Raw genomic sequence first — 15,077 nt, forward strand, 5'->3', positions numbered from 1 at the left:
CCGGTATCCATGTTCACAGTGGGTGTGTTTTGGGCGACCTGGTGGTCACGTGACCACATTATGACGGGCAACACTCAAACATGTCATGGCTTCATAAACACACAATCTAGATACACACATACAAAAGATGGTACAAATAAGAAATATATGAGGCGACAAGCTGCTGAGACACTTTCAACGACACGGTGCTGTTTGATTGTTTGGGCTGCGATGACTAAACAGACCAAACGAGTGGAACCTGTGTCGTTGATCCTGAGGAGCCGGCAGCTCATCGCTCAGCTGCTCCTCCTGGTCTGATCACACAGGTCATCTGACGATGCTATGGCAACTTCCAACACAACACAACTGTCTCAGTTCATCACACACAGACACACACACACACACTGAGTCGTATGCCCTTTAAGCACCAAAACATGGAAAGAACTAATCATGAGAACGAGCATTTTTAACTACCTTTTATTATTAATAAATTAAAAAGTGCGGAACGTTGCAAAAGTTTGGAATCCAAACTCGTCAATTGTCTTCCGACTCCGCCTCCTGCAGCCATGTGAAGAAGGCTGTGACGGTCTTCAGGGCCACGCCCTTATCCAGCTGATTGGCCGGGTCTTTTCTGGTCCCCGACTTGCAGAATGCGTTCTCGTCGTACATACACTCGAAGAATATCTTGAGGAGGTCTGGAGAACAAATACATGTCAGTCATCGTTTCAGCTGTGACGAAATTGAAATAAATCTCATTTTTCCGTGAGGTGAGACCAATTCCTAATGTTATCAATTCAAGTAATGGGATTTGTATCTAGATAAGAAACCAAAAATTGATGTATTAGAAATAACTGAAGACGGCATTGTGTTTAGCAAAAGTTATTTTGAGTGATGTTTCTCAAATGAACGAATCAAGATAATGTCAGTGGAGAAAAAATTTGAGATTCAAAGTTTTAATCCAAACTTTTCAAATGTCCTTAAAAAATAGACGGAAATATGAAAATCTCCAATTCCATATAACAAGGCGAAGTTCTTCTGCTGATGAGAATCATGTGACAAGAACTAAAGCTCCAGAAAAGCTACTAAATGGACCTTGTAGTGAGATTGAACTGTTCCACTGGTTGGATCACAACTGAGAACTTGTTACACAGTTTATTCTTAAGAAACAAAGAAAAGGGATGATCTGTGAGTTTCATTTGGAGTGAACTCTGATGCAGAACTTACTTGGAGGATGATCGAGGGCGACGATCAGCGACTGAAGTTCCTGAAGAGCATGCAGCTGTCGCTCACTCTCTGAGTTCCGGTACTGGAGCAATACAGGTAATCTCTTTTGAATGAGGGCCGTGTGCACTCGACAGTTGGTGTTATCTGCACAGTGAAGAAGGAGGCAGATTAAATTCATACGCTCGGCAGAGAATAAATATTGTAATCAGCGGTGCGATTTGAGCAGAGGAGTCTTTGCTCCGGCTGGTGGAGAGCTTACTTTTCACTGCTGCCTTACACACAGCCGTCATCAACGCCCTCAGGTAGGGAGACGAGCTCAGGTGAGATTCAGTCAGGTTCTCCTGAGAAACAGAGAGATCAGAGGAGGAGGAGGAGTAAAAACACAGCGTCTGTCAAATTCACAAGAATCAGCTCAGAAGTGATGACACTGAAGAGCAGTAAACACAGAGTTCAAAGTATGTAGATGTGTAACTAACGTATTTCTGGTCTAGAACTGGAGCTTATGTTTTCATTTGTTTAGTCAGTTTGTCAGCAGGATTCATCAAAAGCTACTGAAATGATTCCCATGAATATTTGTGGACCCAGGGAGGAAACCTAACATTTTGGAGCACAGGTGGATCCAGGAATTGTATTGATGAGATCTTACCAACAGTCGTGGACCAACATTAGCTTCAAGGTCCGAAATATAATTATATTCAGTTACTTTACAACAAGGTGTAACTTAGCCCCACTCTGTCTGCCCTTCAGGATTTTTACTACTAACTCGCAGAGACTGGTTGATTTCACTTTTCGTACCTTCACACATTTGGCTTCGAAGTCTTGGTCCTGTTGAGGAGTGGTGTCAGAAGGCAAAGTTTCAGAGGCGGCCTCTCTGTAAACAGGACTAGAGACACTGCTGCCCTCTGGCTCAGGTTTGTGCTCTGAGACATTCGGTCTCCTAGGCACAGCTCCCTCTGGCTCGCTGTCTCTTGGCGGCTCCTCCGGGGTTGGCTCCTTTGAGCTGCTTCCCCTGGTGTACAGATCAGGCTGAGACGGTGCAGAGCTGAGCGGCTTTGCGCTGCGCTTTCTGTTCTTCCTGCGCTTCCTGCCTGTACGGCTACGAGTGATGGGGGACCAATAAACGAAGAGTCAGGAAGGATGTCAGTGTAAATGAGAAACTCTGAATATCAAGCTTTTCAACCAATTTGGAAAATACTACAAATTATTATCAGTGACCTAAACAGAAGCGAAATAAACAAAAGATTTTTTAAGTCAATGGAAACTAGTTAATCAGAGTTATAAATATCCTGCTAGCAGGAGAGATAAATATCAGAATCACAGACACTCTCCTCATGCTTCAGAGAAACCTAACACCAACAGGATCTTTCAAATCAGACAGCGTTGTCATCTCATACCTTCCCAGAGTTGTCCTGGCTTCGACGTCTGGGTTCTGTTGAGGAGTGGTGTCAGAAGGCAAAGTTTCAGAGGAGGCCTCTCTGTAAGCAGGACTAGAGGCTTGGGGCTGGAGTGCAGCAGGGGGCATGAGAGAAGGCTCAACGGCGGCTGTCTCCAGCTCAGTCTCTGACTCTGCAAGGCTGTTCAAAGCCGTGGGGGCTGCTCCAGACAAGGCAGCCAGAGTTCCAGGGGCGTCTAAGAGAGGCTTGTCTGTGTTCAGAGTCTGAGGTGGCACCAAAGAGGGTTTCAGCTCCTCGACTGAGGACAAGTGAGAAGAAGCTGGTTCCTTGGCTGAGGGACGCTCACTTGAGTTGGCCGCTTCAGGTGGGTTGGCCTGCCGGTTTGGCGCATCCTCTGGAAGAAGGAAAAGTACAGATGAATACATGTCTTCAGAATTCAATCAGCAAAAGGTAATATTTACACATAACAGTTCTTCACATATAAGTAATGTGAAATGGGCCAAACAGTTACAGATCTTAATTAAATTGAATGTGCTGATTTGGTCACATGAGAAACACATGGAACTGAAATTTGTCATATCACAGATCTTAATTAATGGAGATATGGGCTTTCCAAGATGATTATTTAGGGGTAATCGGACTTTGACTGGTCATATCTCCTTTAACATGAGAAATAAACAACCACAGTCACAACAGTGTGATTAATGGCAGAGAGTGAATGTGTCAGTATTATCGTCCTGTCTGTCCGGTGTTGGACAGTGACGTGCGTCTCACCAGGCTCTCGGACACTGCTGCCCTCTGGCTCAGGTTTGTGCTCTGAGACATTCGGTCTCCTAGGCACGGCTCCCTCTGGCTCGCTGTCTCTTGGCGGCCCCTCCGGGGTTGGACTCTCCAGCAGCTCCTTTGAGCTGCTTCCCCTGGTGTACAGATCAGGCTGAGACGGTGCAGAGCTCAGCGGCTTTGCGCTGCGCTTTCTGTTCTTCCTGCGCTTCCTGCCTGTACGGCTACGAGTGGTGGGGGACGAATAAACAAAGAGTCAGGAAGGATGTCAATGTAAATGAGAAACTCTGAATATCAAGCTTTTCAACCAATTTGTAAAATACTACAAATTATTATCAGTGACTTAAACAGAAGCGAAATAAAACCCTAATAACAAAACAGATTTTTTAGGTCAATGGAAACTAGTTAATCAGAGTTATAAATATCCTGCTAGCAGGAGAGATAAATATCAGAATCACAGACACTCTCCTCATGTTTCAGAGAAACCTAACACCAACAGGATCTTTCAATTCAGACAGCGTTGTCATCTCATACCTTCCCAGAGTTGTCCTGGCTTCGATGTCTGGGTTCTGTTGAGGAGTGGTGTCAGCAGGTAAAGTTTCAGAGGAGGCCTCTCTGTAAGCAGGACTAGAGGCTTGGGCCTGTAGTGAAGCGGGGGGCATGAGAGAAGGCTCAACAGCGGCTGTCTCCAGCTCAGTCTCTGACTCTGCAAGGCTGTTCAAAGCCTGCATGTTTGGCGCATCATCTGGAAGAAGGAAAAGTACAGATGAATACATGTCTTCAGAATTCAATCAGCAAAAGGTAATATTTACACTTAACAGTTCTTCACATATAAGTAATGTGAAATTGGCCAAACAGTTACAGATCTTAATTAAATTGAATGTGCTGATTTGGTCACATGAGAAACACATGGAACTGAAATTTGTCATATCACAGATCTTAATTAATGGAGATATGGGCTTTCCAAGATAATTATTTAGGGGTAATCTGACTTTGACTGGTCATATCTCCTTTAACATGAGAAATAAACAACCACAGTCACAACAGTGTGATTAATGGCAGAGAGTGAATGTGTCAGTATTATCGTCCTGTCTGTCCGGTGTTGGACAGTGAAGTGCGTCACACCAGGCTCTCGGACACTGCTGCCCTCTGGCTCAGGTTTGTGCTCTGAGACACTCGGACTCTGTGGCTGAAGAAACTGGAGTTTCTGTTCGAGTGGAGACAACATTGATATGGTGAGGAAGTATAGAAGAGAAGGACGGCGTGGAAACACTACAAAAAACATTAGAAAGTTCTTATTTGTCTCAATTAGTTAAAAAGTCTTCAAACAGCTGATAGATGGTAACAGAGGGTTTCCCTCCATTGATATTTCTTGAGTCTTGATGAGTGTTGACCTTCATCACTGACCTGTTGTGAGATGAAAGCCTGGACATCCTCTTTCTCCGGCAGAAGGTCAGTCCAGTTGAGGCCTGATTCTTCCCACAGAGAAGCCACAGTACGATGGCCCTGTGGACACGAGACGGGACAACGTCACAAACCTATGCTCTGAAATGTCTTTTCTATTACGTCTAATTTACAGCAGGGAGAAATATTTCATTCATAAACTTACTTAATGAATTAGAAAATATTTGCTTCAAATCAAAAGATCAAATCAGCCTAGTTGATTTCAGTGAGATTTTTCATTTAACTGGTTTATAATAATTATAGCAGAATCAGAATAATACAAAAAAAAAAATGCTACAGTGAACTCCAGTGCAGTGTAACAGTAAAAATATTTCAATATAGATTGTATACAAGTCAATAATCTATGTGTATTTAAATTATATCTACAGCTGAGTCACTGGTTATAATCCACCTGCTTCATAATGAGAACAGGTAACAGGAAAAAAGAGTGAAGAACAGACTGAAGTGTTTCTTACCATTTGTTTGCATAGTATGAGCAGTATTTCAGAGATCAAGATCCCAGCTCTTCCCACAGGAAGCAAATGTTTGCTTAATTCACTGTGAACAAACAGAACATGGCAGAAATTTAAATAAATCTTAAAAGTCTGAGCAGATCTTTACTTCAGACACAGCTTAGTTTAGAGCAGAGTTCATCACAGTCAACACGTTTGTGGTCTCGTACCTAAAGAGCTCTCTCATAGAGAAGCCCCCCTCCTTCAGCACAGGGCTGAGCAGCTCGGCCAGGTACAGCCAGATGTGGGGAACGTCGATGGCCATGTCGTCCGCTTGCTCCAGCGTGTCTGCAAACCTGGGAAAAGAAACAAGGACGTTGTGGTTAGGAAAAAGAGCCGCTCCGAAAAACATAGTCAATATAAATTCAGTAAGTTAAGAAGCAGAAAATGTTTACATGTTCCCCAAATAAATAAATGAACGACAACATGGTCTTTTAGAAAACCAAAAACCACTGAAAATTGACGGTCATTCTCGCTTATTCTGGTATCGACAGGTTTTGAAAAATAATTAGCAGGAAGATAAATGGCTGGACAACATCAAATAAATCTTTTTATTTCACCCCAGCCAATGTAGAAGCAAAGGCTGTGTACATTTGCAAATACTGTGCAAAGACCTCTGTTAAGAATGACACAAAGATGCAGAAGCAAATAGTCAAGTGCCCAAAGTTTCCTCAGGGCTCAAATCAGCCTATGACAAAACAAAATGTTTATATTTATGTCTGTATATGACAAGGTAAATACAGTTAGTATAAATTAGCCACACAATGTCCAGTTTATTCCTGTATATTCCCGTATATTCCCGTTTATTCCTATGGAAAGTTTCCAACTTTTAATATTCCCGGAATTTTGCAACCCTAAGTAGAACTGAGCAGGGGAACTGACCCTTTGTAGAACTGGGGTTTGGGCAGGATTCCCTTCTGCGCCAGCTGGAAGAGGAGCTGGCCCAAGTGGTCCCGTGTGATCTGACTGCGCTCCAGAGTCGACTCCACCCCCACGCGTATGAAGATGTGCGACTGAGAGCCCAGATCAAGCTCCACCACACACTGGACAGCCTCCTGCAACAAAACAAAGACGCATGTTCAAGACTTATACTTTAATTCTTCCCTTTAAGAAGGTTTATTCTATGAAATCGAAAAGAAAAAAAATCAGTTATCAGTTGAGTGGATCTCAGCACCTTGAAATCTTTAAGGTGCAGGAACTCGTCGATGATGGACTTGCACTTCCTCTCGATCTCCTCCTCAGACCGAGCAGGTTTCTCTCTCGTCTGAACAGGCTCAGGTTTCACTGTCGATGCAAATAAACAACCAGAGTCACAACAGTGTGATTAATGGCACAGAGTGAATGTGTCAGTGTTATTGTCCTGTCACTCCGGTGTTGGGCAGCAACGTGTGTCTCACCAGGCTCTCGGACTCTGCTGCGCTCTGGCTCAGATTCGACCTCAGTGACTTTCGGTGCAGAGATCAGCGGCTTGTTGCTGCACTTTTTTTCTGTACGGCTACGACTGGTGGGGAACGGATAAACAAAGAGTCAGGAAGGATGTCAGTGTAAATGAACATAAAGCTTTCTAACCAATTTGGAAACTACTACAAATTATTATCACTGCCCTAAACAGAGAGGAAACAAAACCCTAATAACAAAACTGATTTATTTTTTAAGTCAATGGAAACTAGTTAATCAGAGTTATAAATATCCTGATAGCAGGAAAGATAAATATCAGGATCACAGAGACACTCTCCTCATGTTTCAGAGAAACCTAACACCAACAGGATCTTTCAAATCAGACAGTGTTGTCATCTCATACCTTCCGTGAGGGCCCAGCTGGATCTTCTCGTCCATCTGCAGAAAGAGAAACAGACCATCAGGCACAAAAAAATGAGCCTTACAACTTTTCACGTTGTCTGTGATCAGTTTCTACTCAGAGGTCACTGCTGATTTCACAAAATATACTATATTCAGCTTCTCTTGTTTTGAAATTGTTTTACATTATTAAACTCATTATACAAATCATTATGTATATTGTTGAATTGATTTACTCTGAGTTGAGGGCGTGAAATCGTGGGCGTGAGGAAGAAGCAGGAACAAATCGACACAAATGCCCCTGTTATGAGTCTTTTATCAGTAATAAGTAGAAAATCTAAGAAACTTGTTTACCAATGTCTGTATGAATCATAAAATATTACATATTTCTGATTATACAAGAGAAACTTAACAAGTCCTGACTCTGCTTTAGGTTCCAGCTTTAATTCAAATTCAAATTTCAAATCTCTCAGATCAAACTATCATTAAATCAAAATTAGTTAAGTTATTTAAATGTTTAAAGTCTGTAGCCAATTCTCCAGATTTTACCCGGAGGTCACGCCTGACAACGGCTTAAGTTTCCATGGAACACGACCAGTTAACACATGGTAATTGTTTGTCATTGTTTTTGTGATTCCAATGTAGAGATATGAGCAAATCAACTATGAGGGACAGAAAGTAAATAGCAGCTTCATGTCTCCTGTAGCAGTGCATTTGTACAAACCTCACAGTAGAAGGTAAGAAAAAGGTAAAATGGTAAGATCTGTGTCGAAGCCTCGGAAAGCTCGTCTCACCTCGGAGATCTTTGGGATCTTGTTGGGGTCGATGGTCCTGCCATTCTTCCTCATGGGCACAGTTTTCCAGGTCTCCTCTCCCTGTACTTGCGGATCTCTCTGCTCCCTCTGCTCCCTCTGATCCCTCTGCTCCCTCTGCTCTCTCTGCTCTCTCTGATCCCTCTGATCCCTCTGCTGTCTCTGCTCTCTCTGCTCTCTCTGCTGTCTCTGCTCTCTCTGCTGTCTCTGCTCTCTCTGCTCCCTCTGCTCCCTTGGATCTGTGGAGACACACCCACACAAAAAAACAAGAAACAAACAGGGAAATACAGGTTTAAGATAAGTTCACAGGAAAAACAGTGGAGTCAAACAGCTGTGAAAGTGGCAGACAGAGTGACATTTCTGACTGTTTTAGTGGCATGCTGCGTTACAGGATGAAATATTATAGGTCAGCTAGCAGATGGGAGGGAGCTAGGGGGCTTTCTGTCTGCTGTTGGGCACAATAGCATCTCTGCAGGCTATAGGGACAGGAAGTCTACAGCCTGTCTTCCTGAGTTACTATAGCTGTGCCAATGTAATTCTAAACCTTAAAGAGGATTTAGACTGCAGGCCTGACCTGGCCGTCTCCTGGTGTCCTTGAAGTACAGTTGCTGCTGCACTTTTCTCTGCTCCTCTTCCTCTTCAAGCTTTGCCTCCTTGTGGATCTGATCAATTGTCTTTGGACCCTGGTTGGCTCTTCTTGACACCCATTTGTGCTGAAGAAAAACAAATGTACAGAACAACAATGACTTCAAACCTGAATCAGACAGATTCTGTAGTGTTAAACAGATGTCTTAGCTCAGCTTCAATCACAGAGGAATATTCTAATGACTGGGGACACACTGATGAATTCATTAAAGATCAATAGTTATCACGTATTCCTCAGGTTTCAACCATTTTTCCCTGTTCGTTGTTTCTATGGAATTTTCTTACATTTCTTCGCCATTATCTATGTATCTATCTATATCAGTCCTTCTAAAAAGCATCAGATCTCCTTAACAACAGCAGTGTAGATATTCATTAAACAGAATAGGACCAGAAAATATAGTATCATGTTCCTGGTCATCAGAGAGATCGATGAAATAAATCTCTCTGGTAAAATCCATCTTACGGTTAAGAATTTGATTCTTGGACTCTTTACAATTGTGCAAATGAAAGAAAAATCACAAAGACCCACTCACCAATCTTAGGTCTATGGTATCCTGCAACATGAACCTTGTGCGTGAAGACGTCTTCCCCTCTCTGATGATTTTTTCCATCTGCTTAAAATAGTGATCCATCCGAGGCTGGTGAGACACAGAGGGAGAGAGACGGTTAATTTGAGACACGAAAGTCATGTTCAGCATGTCTCCATTCAATCTACCAGACAGCAGGTTGCAGATACTATTATTTTCAGAGTTGACCAATTGTCCAGTTTATCACTTGGAACAGTCCTGACCGCCTGAGATGAAACCGGAACATTTCATCAACAGCCGTAAAAGCCGTAAAGCTTCCGTGCTGAGGAAACGACCACAACCTACTTGTAAGCAGCTGCTGTGGGATTGTAAATCAGAATCACCTTCTAAATCACTTATTTGACATTTCCAGAAGAAAACATCTTAGTGGGATGAAAGCAGAGACATGAACTGATCTTTGGCTGCCCTAATGTCAAAAACACTGCTGACAAAAAGTTCTCATCACATCTTCATCCCTGCAAACAATGCATTTCTCTTAATATTTAATTTGAAAGGGAAACCAGCCGCATATTATCCTGTAGATTATATTCAAAGTTTTCAATCTGTAGCCCCTCAGACCTTTCTAAGACCGTAATAAAAGAAATTTAAGATTTATGTAAAATGTACAACCACCAGCTCACCTTGGCCTCCACTAAATCAAAGTCCTTGCCGATGGTGGTGAGCAGCCTGCAGAGACACTCCAGGGAAGCTTCGTCGTGGTTCCCCAGCAGCTTCACCACGCAGTCATGCATGATGGCCTCTGTTAGCATCTTTAGCTTGAACAGTTCACCAATGAACTTTATGTTGCTGATGGATCGCCGCCGGGCAATGTCCTTGGCCTCCTGCAGCTCTACCTGAAGTCGGTCACGCTCCGTCTAATGGGACCAAGGAAACAAACCTCTTGAACAGAGTTGAAACAGAAACTAAATGTTGTTTTGGTAAAGATCCGGTGTCACACTTACCGATGCAGCAGAGTCCAGCTCCTTCTGCTTCCTCTCAAACACCACATCATCCACCTTGTCTTTCTCAAATTCTTTCTGGCAGCGGCTTAGCAGCAGCTTTTGAAAGTTCACTGTGTTGTTGGGAGCGTCAGTGATGGGCACTTTGAGCTGCACATGAAAAGTAAGTGGAATGAATTCAGTAGAGAACATAAGCATTAGAATAAAATAAGTAATGAACTAACCGGGAAAAAAGTTTTCAGCGGTTTAACATTTCTTTTTATATTTCGCAAATTAATATTTTCGTATCTGGATTATTTAGATTTTAATGACTGATATATTTTTAAGGTTATGTTATCAAATGATGGAAGACAGAAAATGTAATAGTTTCTCTAGAACTCTTGTTAATAGTGTCTATAATTAAGGATATGCACGTTTAATAAATTGTGTTTTAAAGGATTATTTGTGACTGATTTTCAAACTCCTTAATAAATAGTGTCGTCTGGTGTACACTCTAGAGGCATCAAAACAATAAAACCTCATCATCACATTGTACTGAATTGTGTTGCTTTTCACAGCATTATTCTGCATCAAGGCAGAGCTGAATATGAACCAATTGATCCATTTGCTGCATAAACATTTAGCAAATTGTTGACTATATATTGAGACACAGTGTGCACACCCCTCCAATAGATGGTTTAAAGATTACACTTAATTCCTCCATCGTGTTTTTGCATCTGATGAATGCGGCAGTTTACGAAAAAGCTATATTTAAGTACTTCTCCAAATCCAATTCAAACAATTACATTGCAAACACAAGACTCTCTCGTTCCAAAGTCGACACACTTCTCTGCTCAACTAAGCGACCAGCTTACCGTGGCGAGGCAGCGGCACATTTTCCCGTAGGCCACCGAGAAGCTGGGCTCGTCGATGGCCTTTTCAAACACCAGGTCGATGACTCCTTTGAGCCGCTCCTCAGTGTCGATGGTCAGGTCCCAGACCTGCTTCACCAGCTGGCTGAACTTCTCCGGCGTCAGCTTGTTCAAGATGCTGCGGACCTTCTTGAACAGGTCCTGAGGGAGTAGGTCATAACAGGTACTTAAACTCTGAGGTCATCGATCACAAACACCAATCTCTCACTCCACATGAAAAACTACTCCTGTTGTAAAGCTACTAGTAATACGGAAATTAAATACTCACAATGATTTCCTATATTTACAGATTTAAACAACATTTTTACTGGAATTTCCAATACTTTGAAAATCTTCAATCACGTAGACTAACATTTATTATCAGAAAATTCTGTATATGTAATTTCTATATATGCCCACTGCTTTGTGGATTTCAGATTGTGTATATTTGGTTGTACCTGTGTTTTGTTGGACTCTGGTTCCGCTGGGAGGCTTTCCCTCTTCATGCCTGGTTTCCAGGCATTCTCTGATTTCTTCAGCTGAACATCGTCGTGCAAAGACAGGCCCATGATGATCTTCCTGGGTGGTGGTCGCCGGGCCCCAAGGTTTTTAAGCTTAACACAGGAAAAAAGGGAAAAACAGTATTATTACCATGACAATATCTTTTAAAGAAAAAGACAGGGGGGAGCCAGAGAGAATGAAGACCAAGGTCGGAAGAATGGGTAGATACAAAAATAAAAGGGTCGAAAATAGATAGAAAAAGAGAGAAAGGCTAGGGTGATATGTGATCAATATTTAGCATGGCCCTTGAAGGAGATTCTAAATATTGAAATGGCCCTTGATAGAAAAAAAGGTTCCCCTACCCCTGAATGAGAGCAACCATCAACTGTAAACAGGTCAGTGTGTTTCTTTCACCTGTGCAGCCCGCAGGGAAGGGAAAGGCGTGGGTGCCATGGGCTTCATGATTGGCTGATTAGTTGGGTAGACGGCTAGAGGAGTCTGTGAGACAGGCTGTTTGGAAGACGTGTTTGTCGGGATGGTGGGCCTAGCAGTCTGTATCTGAGTCCTCTGGAAAAACTGTAGGTAAGATGGGAGAGAAACACAGAAGACATTAAGAACGATCCCAGAGACAGCTGACTCATTTCTGCAGGCTGCCATGCTTTGATCTAAAGTACAAACAAGTTCAGTTTTTTAGACGACTATTCTTCTTATGTTTAAGTCAAAGTTCAGATGGACATCTATTAAATAACATTATATACAATTCCAAAAAGTTTTACGAATAACCAGGGAATAATTACCTGATGATGTGTCTGTCACGTCTCAGTAGCAATCTGTTGGGTTTCTGATATATCACCTAGCCCTTGATCTTTAGTGGACAAAGTCAAAAGCCAAAGTTTAGCAAATAGTACAGGGAGCTAGGCACAAAAACCATATCAATAATTATCGTAATATAATTCTCATCATTAATTGAATAACTACATTCACATTCGACATTCCCTTATATCTTTGTCTTCTGACACTGGGAAAAGATATGGTTATGATGATGATGGTGGAAGAAGAGAAGCAGGAGGGAACTTACAGTTGGGTAAATTACCAGATGATGCGTCTGTCGTGACTGTAGCAAACTGGTGGGTTGTGAGGAGATGTCCAGCAATGAGGGAGAGAAGGAATGATGTCAAATAAACGTCAAAGGAATAACAGAGCACATTATAGAACAGAGAGCATCACTCTGGAGAGAAAAAATATCTGCCTATAAACTTACAAAAAAAAAATGAATTGTGTCATTTATCATGATAATTCCTGATATATCACCTAGCCCTTGATCTTTAGTGGGCAAAGTCAAAAGCCAAAGTTGGCAAATAGTACAGGGAGCTAGATACAAAAATGATATCAATAATTAACGTAATATAATTCTCATCAATAACTGAATAACTAAAGACATTCCCTTATATCTTTGTCTTCTGACACTGGGAAAAGATACGGTTTTGATGATGATGGTGGAAGAAGAGAAGCAGGAGGGAACTTACAGTTGGGTAAATTACCAGATGATGCGTCTGTCGTGACTCTGTAACAAACTTGTGGTTTGTGAGTAGATGTCCAGCAATGAGGGAGAGAAGGAATGACTACAAATAAACATCAAAGGAATAACATAGGACATTATAGGACAAAGAAAAATCTTCCTTTAAGCCGAGGCGCATCATGGACAAAGAAAAATCTGCCTTTAAGCCGAGGCGCATCTTGGACAAGCTGCAGTTCACTGGGTGGCCACTAGTGGCGGGCTCCAAGAAGGGGTCAATTCCCATGTTAATGAAAAGAAACTCACTGTAAAATAATGTTATGTGTTGTGTATGTTCCATCTGGTTCTTATAGTTTATTCTGTGTTCAGCAGGTGGAAGCACCACAGATTTTCAAACAGAACCGATGTACTGGGCTCTGGGTTTGTATCCTCATGGTTAAATGCACATATTGTAAGACGCTTTGGATAAACGTATTGAAAGAAATAAAACATTGTACAAATAGATAAAATGTCTTTCTACCTCATCTGTAATATTCAAGGTGATAATCTCCCACAGAGCTGTTGATAACAGTCCACATCAAGTCTCTCCACTTCTCTCTGAAGACATAATTATACACTTAATATTAGAACGGTTTACAACACCGGTGTGTGCAGATTATAATCATATCTAAACTGTAACCAAAAAGAGGGGGATGAGTGTGGCGTGACAGGTCACATGTCAAAATCACGACTGTTTGCTGTCCTGGCTCCTAAATGGTGGAATGAGGTCCCCATCGACATCCGGACACCAGAAAGTTCACACATCTGCCGCAAACTAAAAACTTACCTCTTCCGACTATACCTTGAATAAAAATTTGAAACTAACAATTTAGTAGCACTTAAAATGCACTTACTTATAGCACTTTGTAGTTTTGCTTTATTTTTGAAGAAATTGTACTTTCTTGATTCTTGTTGTTCTAGGTTTGTACCCTCAGGGTTGAATGCACTTATTGTAAGTCTGTTTGGATAATAGCGTCAGCTAAATGTAATGTAATGTAATCTTGTGGAAATGCAACGCTGCGACCATGAGGAGCAGTCTGCAGTTATCCAGCAAAGGTAAGGATCATATAAACATATAAAAGTGATATCAAAGTGAAATATCGCAGTGTTCAGAGTTGACAAACTCGTTCTCTGGTTGAGACTCACTCTTTCTTCTCTGTGCCCTTTCCTTCCTTCTCCTCCCCGGCTTCGTCATCGGCCTTCTGCTCTCCGTTCTCTGTGGGCCCTGCATCGCCTGCCCCCGCCTTGCTGTCACCCTCCTTAGTCTCAGCCTCCTTGGTTGAAGATGCTGCCGGCTCCTCCTCCGTGGCTTCGGGCTCTGAGGGGGAGACAAGAATGAGCTGCCCTCTTTTTTTAAACTTAAATTATAGTTAATAGTGAACAGAGGACCCTTTAAGTATTTTTGTATCCACTGGTAGAGATGTTCAGCATCTCCTTCAGTTGTGACAAAACTAGATAATTAAAGACACCATCCATGTTTTCACCGCTGTCAAATTACAACTGCAAAGGGGGAGCAGCACACTAAGTGGAAAGAAGCAGATTGGGTCAGAGAAGAACCAATTACATTTGGAGCAAATTAACTTTTAATTGAACCCTAACAATGGAAAAAACAGATTTATTATCATTTTCTTTATGGTCTATATCTGTATAGTTGTTTTCTAGTCTTGATGACCTCTCAAAGTGCTTTAGTACTGTTCTTGCCATTCAACAATTCACACATCAACATGTATTCATACACGCAACATACAATCCACAGGTGACTCACCCTCAGTGATGAAAAACTAAACTGAGGGAGGGAAGGGCTAACAGGAAGTAACAAACTTTTGGGGAGCACAAAAGGTGGTGCACAACGACATCATCTCCACAAGTAGCACTATCAAAATAAAATAGTAACTTAATAAAATTCACAAATACAAATATACAATACAAAAATACAAAATATCTATACAAAGTAACATTTATTTCGACATAAACATTACTGAATAAAAATATATAAAAGATAAAAAATGTAAAAAGTGAT

At 41.8% G+C, this 15,077-nt stretch overlaps 1 protein-coding gene across 1 annotated transcript; it reads right to left on the reverse strand.

Annotated features, from left to right (window-relative positions):
• Nucleotides 1-440: 440 nt before the first annotated feature.
• Nucleotides 441-12,495, reverse strand: LOC128456247 (eukaryotic translation initiation factor 4 gamma 3-like). The gene is made up of 24 exons (XM_053440341.1): nucleotides 12,487-12,495; nucleotides 11,917-12,078; nucleotides 11,460-11,615; nucleotides 10,966-11,163; nucleotides 10,115-10,261; nucleotides 9,794-10,027; nucleotides 9,120-9,224; nucleotides 8,516-8,654; nucleotides 7,924-8,063; nucleotides 7,134-7,168; nucleotides 6,730-6,833; nucleotides 6,507-6,616; nucleotides 6,215-6,387; nucleotides 5,503-5,628; nucleotides 5,297-5,378; nucleotides 4,785-4,883; nucleotides 4,503-4,584; nucleotides 3,912-4,122; nucleotides 3,456-3,601; nucleotides 2,769-2,991; nucleotides 1,999-2,299; nucleotides 1,463-1,592; nucleotides 1,204-1,347; nucleotides 441-674 (listed from the first exon to the last, which is right to left on the reverse strand). The coding sequence occupies exons 1-24, from the start codon at nucleotides 12,493-12,495 to the stop codon at nucleotides 514-516; spliced, it is 3,417 nt and encodes a 1,138-aa protein (XP_053296316.1). The 3' UTR covers nucleotides 441-513.
• Between the last annotated feature and the right edge of the window lie 2,582 nt (nucleotides 12,496-15,077).

This window comes from Pleuronectes platessa, chromosome 14 (assembly GCF_947347685.1).
Source record: "Pleuronectes platessa chromosome 14, fPlePla1.1, whole genome shotgun sequence".
In the NCBI taxonomy this organism is placed as follows: Eukaryota; Metazoa; Chordata; class Actinopteri; order Pleuronectiformes; family Pleuronectidae; genus Pleuronectes; species Pleuronectes platessa.